Source organism: Rhopalosiphum maidis, chromosome 3, assembly GCF_003676215.2.
Source record: "Rhopalosiphum maidis isolate BTI-1 chromosome 3, ASM367621v3, whole genome shotgun sequence".
NCBI lineage: Eukaryota > Metazoa > Arthropoda > Insecta > Hemiptera > Aphididae > Rhopalosiphum > Rhopalosiphum maidis.
Window position 1 is genome coordinate 70,209,616 of NC_040879.1, and position 7,229 is coordinate 70,216,844.

At 29.4% G+C, this 7,229-nt stretch overlaps 1 protein-coding gene across 1 annotated transcript; it reads right to left on the bottom strand.

Moving 5' to 3' along the window:
• Positions 1-2,348: 2,348 nt before the first annotated feature.
• Positions 2,349-7,223, bottom strand: LOC113558474 (glutamate--cysteine ligase-like). Its single transcript, XM_026963933.2, has 3 exons — positions 7,199-7,223; positions 3,016-3,197; positions 2,349-2,938 (listed from the first exon to the last, which is right to left on the bottom strand). The coding sequence occupies exons 2-3, from the start codon at positions 3,195-3,197 to the stop codon at positions 2,764-2,766; spliced, it is 357 nt and encodes a 118-aa protein (XP_026819734.1). The 5' UTR covers positions 7,199-7,223; the 3' UTR covers positions 2,349-2,763.
• Between the last annotated feature and the right edge of the window lie 6 nt (positions 7,224-7,229).

Consider the following 7,229-nt stretch of genomic DNA (forward strand, 5'->3'; position numbering starts at 1 on the left):
CTTCTGTTTTTCAAGTTTTTCAAAAAATATTTTCGTCCAAAAATCCTAGTCATAAAGCAATTATTGTAATTATTAAATATTTCAATTTTAAAATAAGCTTTGTGTTTGACAATAAATTTTAGTAATTAAAATATAATTTAATTAAATTATGAGAAAATTCACCGAAGTAACCAAAAAAAGATGCAGATCAAAAACAAAATAAAACAACAAATTGGAACGAGGAATAAGAAGATAAGTTATATAGACTTGTTGGCGCTGCGACAGATTTTACGATATGTGCAGTTGTCTGTCGCAACCTGCGCAAGTGTTAGACAGATAGGGTGACCAACTTATTACATGAATAATAAATATAACAACTATTTGTGTCGGGAACAAACTCCCTTAACAACAATATAATAATTAGAGTTGATAATATTAAAATATAAAACTCATCAATAATAATATGAATAATAGAGGACATCCCAAAAGTACATAAAAAAGGTTAGCTCAAATAAATAATTATGTCGGCTAAAGAACCGAACAATAATTTTATACAGTAAATAACAATATTACAAAATGACAATAATAATAAATAATATCCCTAGATGATAACAACGAATTACAATTTATAATAATATCACCTGATTTCGGTGAACGTGTTGATTATATAGGGATGGACCTCAACAACCCGGCTTAGGTTAGGTTAGGTAACTTAACGGCGATCCGGAACTGGGAGAACGCCTTCTTAGCTTTGCAAGTGCTTTGTACAATTATGCAGTCTGGACCAATTGAAGACTGGTTGCTAGTTGAGACCACACAGACGAGAGTCACGTTCTATGACGGGTTACCAGGTCTCAACCTCGCACACAGCACACGACGTGCATCAAATTATTTGCGACAGCCGACAAGACAAAATTGACATACTCACAACCACGTGGTGCGACAACGGATTGACACGCGCGTATCGTCCGGCACTACAGTCCGACGATAAAAAGTAACAATGCAAAAAGACACTACGCGTTTGTTGTCCAAAAGAAAAACAATAAGTCTAACGAAAAAACGGCGCACAAAAATGACAAAATGACACGATCTCTGCTCAATGGAGTGCAACTCGGGGCCAATATGGCCACGCGAAGATCATGTCGCACGTTCACCGCCTTCACACAGGAAAGGTCGACGAAAGTGTCGTTGCAATGACCAGAGTCGGTACGCACCGGAGACGACGATAGCCCAAGCGATAAAGTCGCACGGTGTAGGGGTAAAAGGCACGAGACGCTATTGTTGGAGTGCAGCCGATAAACGCACACACTCGGTCCGGATCGAACAGACTTCATCAAGAATATGTACAAGATATACCCGATGAAGGTAAATAATATTAAGTACCTACTACCTACAGTATATAGTATATCCTTACAGTCAATGTTATGAACTATGTTTTTTTAGACCAATAAAAGTAATTGTTTTTAAATATTTTTTATATTTACTTTTTTAAGAAAGGCAAAAAAAATAATCAGAGAATTTTCTGAAGCTGACATTGTTCAAATTACTCAATTATTTCAAAAATTTAAAGATGCAACCTATCCAATACCATTTAATAATGAATAAATAAGATGTAAAATATCCAAGAAATTACACAATTGATAAGATGCTTGAATTGGGTTTGATTATAGATTGAAAAGAGCTGATTGAAAAAAATCCTAGTAATTCTAATAAATGTACTCATAGATAAATTATTTTACTTAAAATAATAAATAATCTTAATTCATATTTTCTAGTTACCAAAAATTAAAATAAATCAAGTGATGAATGTAATAATGATTTTGATTCCGATTATGAAGACACTGAACCTACTTACCATAGTTCAACCTCTGTTTATGTATTTAATGCTATTAAAAAAATAATTAATAAGGATAATTATGAAAACAGCTTTACTGTAGTAAGTTGAGAGCTTGAACGAGGCAGTAGACGATTTTGATGAAGACGAATCTGACATTCCCCTATTGCCATTGTCTAATGAATGTATGACAGCTGTTAATGATATTGATTTTCAAGAAATGATACAAATATTAGGTTTACATAAACCTTCAAGTATTCAGGTAACACATACAATAAATTCAATAATAATTGAATGGCTAAAAACTAACAAAATTTTTATTTAAAAAGAAACCTATTGGCGCGTATACCAGGTAGATGGCAAGCACGTGATATCCGCCAACGATCCATAGCTATCACAAATGATTGAAGGTAATTTTGTGACTGATGAAACAAATACAACCAATAAAGTTGATGACACTGTTTTGATAAGAATAATAAAAGAAAGTCATCAGTGACTTGAAGAGGAAATTGGTAGGATTATAAAAAAGACCAAATACTTTAAAAACGAAGACAGCGACTAAGCATGTCAATCAACTTTTATTTATTTATTTAATGTATACAATAATATATTAAAATAATAAACAGTTTTAAAAAACGTAATTTATATATTATATATATATATATATGTGTGTGTGTGTGTGTGTGTGTGTGTGTGTACCTTGTACAATATAGGTATAATGTTCTTTCCTAATAATTCCCAATAATATGCCCTATTTTATTTTATATATAATATGTTACTTTTATTAATCAATTATTATTATATTATAATATATAAAGTATAAAAATTTATGATATTAAATAAATTCTTATTTTAATAAATATAGTGTTATTTATTGTTACTGATGGTACTTCAATAAAGCACAACAATTATTATTGAATAACAGGATAACAGCAACATACTATGCACATCTACGGAGTACAAGAATATACCTTTTGCACGGCCGGCGGTATTGTTTCCTTTGTTTTTGAGTTGGCTAGCAGACAGTCTCCCAAAAGTCGAGGACAAGAAATGCGACCAGACTGGATGCCGTCGGCCGTCATTAATAGGTCATAATTGATTTCATCGCTAACGACAGAATCTCGTCTGCCGAACAAAAATAACATATTTCATTTGTACAACTAAAAAATGGTCGTAGATTGCAATGGTATTATCGTTCATACTTGTACGCCGGATGTTCTTGGATAAACCGACGTATCCAACTAGCTGTCGTGTCGATTTGGCCGGACGCACGACGCGAAATGAGCTTTAGATACTGTTGGATGGTACAATGCGTGTCTGTGTCAACTTCCATGCTAGACAAGTAACTGTGAATTAATGGGATGAGACCAGGGAATTCGCCCATCTGAAAACACGTTTGGTTAATATGTTAATGTTACGCTTACGAATAGTTGCGACACGTGGGTTAAGTAAAACATTATATTATGTTGTTTAATTTAGGATTAGGAAGTTAGTGTCTTCAAATCCGTTAAACTGTGTAAAAAATGGCTGCATCCAAGTTGGGTTCGAAAATAGTACAAGTTTTAAATTTTGTACGAATTGGGTCCGTGTAAATATAATATTTTGTACAAATGGGTCCGGTAATTTCCGATAAAATTATGTGTTGGAATTACGACCCAAAATTCCCTCCAAAATTATGGTCTGAATTTAAGCCTAGTACAATAAGTACTACAAAGCATGTGAGTCTTTCTATTCACACTTCAATTCTATGTTTTATTCTGCTCACGTAAATATATTTCAGTTTATACACGTTTTAAAAAAATATTCAAATCGAAGTTTATATTAAAATGAGAAGTCCAGAAAGAAGAAGAAACTGTATAATATCTAAGGAAAATTTCATAAAAGAAAAATGACAGAAAAAATATTGGGAACAATTAATTGCTACGAATTTGTTAAATCTGTTTCTTATAAATTTCAGCCCAATTATTAAAAAGGTGGGCAAGTAGGTATCGCTCTGTTGTATAGTAGAGATGGAGAGTAGGTCACTGGTCACTAAAATGGATGAATTAAATTTGAATGCAATGGCAGGTATCATTGTATACGAAAAACGATTCTGAACGGAGATGATTTGTCAGTCAATGATAATTAGTAGAATATATTATATTATTACCTATATTTAAATTTAATATATCGTTATTTTACGCGATTTCGTAAAAAATTTAATTTTATACGCTCATAAAACTTTTTCTATATTGACGCTGGAATTTTTTTTACAGTTACTTGAAGGAAAACTTATAGATAACCTTGTATTGGGCTTTTAACTTACGGTATAAATCACAAAAATTTTATGAATTTTCAACTTCAAAATTCCTTGCAAATTTTCGCGATTTTGACATACTTCGTAAATATTTGAACTTGAAATGCTTATAAACAAAAATTGTGACTAACGATTTTTGATTTTTTTTTACTACAATAAGTAAAACTTATAATAAACCTTGTATTAAATTTTAAAGATTTTTTGGAAAGCCCCAATTTTTTTTTATCGGCATTTCAAGAAATTAATTTAGAAAAATTGAAAATTTCAATGGTTTATAAATAGTTTAAAAAAATTCTAAATATTTTGAAAATTTAATGGTAAATAGATAACGCTAATATAAACATTTGGTGAAAATTTCAAGTATTTACAATGATTTGTTTTTGAGTTACAGCAAAATAAAAATCGATTTTGCCAAAAAGTGGTTATGCGTAAAAATTCCTGTTTTTCCGTTATTTTTTCAGGGTTTTTCTTAACGCTTTTAACAACTACTGGAAACTTTTTACTTTTGACCCCACAAAGTACTAACTAGATTAATTTTCCTTTCAAAGAGGGGCTAAAGTCAAAAATCAAAGCATTATTACTACTCCAAAACGTAATGACGACACAAAAAAAAAAAAAAACCACACATCATTATAGAATTAATATATTCATCACTCCATTCGGAATCTAAAATTATTAACTAGACGAGTTTAATTATATTTGTGTAATTTATGTAAATCACAAAAATAAAATAGTAAACATTAGAAAAAAAATATTTTTAACCATACCTATAATAACTAGATGTTATTTGACAGTCCTAAGTCTGTAAAAATGGGAAGGAAAATATTTGTTTTCTGGAACCCAACTAGTACAGTAGGCTTTTTAGCATAGGTCCCAACTAGTAAAGTAGGCTTTTTTACACGGGACCCAATTGGTAAACAATTGGAAAATGGGGACCCAACTAAAAGGTGGAAACTAACAAACACGATTTTAAAAGCTATTATTTTTAATATTCTTACACATTACATATATTTTTAACCTAGTCCTTACTACTGATGTTTTTCCACATTCATTCAAAAATATTATCATTATTCCGCTACATAAACAGTTTAATATAAAAATGATTGTAAAATTATCGACCAATAGTGCTACAATTACACTATTTAAGTATTAGAAAAGTGCATCAAGGATAGGCTTTTATAATTTTTTAGAAAACATGCTCAATATTTTCTAATAACTCATTTGGTTTTAGGAAAAACCAAAGGTACCAATAAAGCTTTAATGACTGTAATTAATCATATTTATAAAAATTAGACAACATGAGTAGTAATAGGAATTTTCTAGATGTTAAAAAAGCTTTCGATTCTGTTGACCACTCAATATTGCTAGCCAAATTAGCAAATCCGGTTATCAGGGAAAATACAAATACACCTTATATGTCATTTTCTAGAAATCGTAGTCAACAAGTTAGAGTAAATAAATAAATAAAAATCATATTCATAATAAATCTAATCATGTATGAGTATCGTCAAAACATGGTTTTATATAACCTCCTGGAACTTAATTTAATAAAACTTGCTTTATAAACTTTAGTATAAATAAATTGTCACTCACTGGAAATAATTATCTTAAGCACATCTCAAAAATTGTAATGAATTTAATATAAATACAGTGTCTGCTATTAGTAATGACAGTAAATGTAATTGCACTTCTATTATTCAGTACAAAAGTAAAATACCTAGGTATTACTATAGATGCTAACCTTAAATGGCAAACTCATATTATTAATACAACTAGAAAAATCAGATTATTATTCTATTAATTAAAACTTTTAGTAACATATTATCACCCCACCACAATGAGAATGGTTTTTACAGCTATGGCTCAGTCAATTTATTCATATGGTATTGGGAGTTGGGGTGGTGCCTACAATACATATCTCAATTCACTTGAAACCACAATAAATGCTCTTATTAAAATATCTTTAAAAACACCTTATAGAATGAACACTGTATTTTTATATAGAGAATGTAATCTATTAAATTTAACTCAATTATATGCAAGACATATATTAATGAATATATTTTCCTTGATATTCAAAAATTTAAATTTAAACATAACCATTGTACAAGAACGAAACAAACTAATATGTATTTAATTCCTATGTGTAGAACGGAATTTGGAAAAAGACCCCATTAATGTTGGAATTAAGAAGGCAATGGAATTAAATATAGACGTTGGTTTGTTTAAAATTTTTAGATTATATAAGAAAATAGTAAATTAAAAATTAAATTACTAGTATAGATAATTTTGTTAACTGTATTCCAGTCAGATTGTTATATTTATTATGTAATTCTAAAATATTTAAAATATATAGTTATAATAAGCTTATAATCACTATATCAACCACGATCGACTTATTTGCTAATTTAAAATATATATTTAATTATTTTTAGTAAATATACGATACATATTTAAGAACCCTTGTCTCCACAACAAGCCTAACTTACGGAGACAATCATTTTATATATAATGTCTTATAATAAGTATTAAGTATTTATATTTGTACAAATTTACATGTATGTATACCTTAAATTTTTAAATGAAAATAATAATAATAAAAAAACTAGTATGCGCCGTAAAAATATTATATTAGCTTTTTTAAAACACGAAATACTATGTCTCAATTTGTCAAAGTATATTTTATTTTAATCACAAAATAATATCTCAACTAGGTAATAATTTTGAGGAATAATTAATTGCGATTTTGTAATCCTCCGGATAAATTAAACTTAGGTACAAATGTATAATTATAATTTATAATACATGATGCATTGTTTCAAATAAGTGTATAAAATGCGAGTACATATAGCTATATAGGTAATAAATTATTTATAAAAATGTCAGTGATGCGCGTCGTTCTGTTCGCTTTCTTCGAGTTGTTTTTACAGCATAAATATGTAAACTAAGAATTTCGAGTACCCCGAGCCCACTAAGGCGCAGATCCCAGGGGCGATATCCCACTCCCCCATAAATATATTTTAAATCTACACCTGGCCTAACTGTACTATGTTTATAAAATTATAAATTTAACTATAATCTAATTTTACTTTTCCGTTAATGATTTCATTTATGGACATC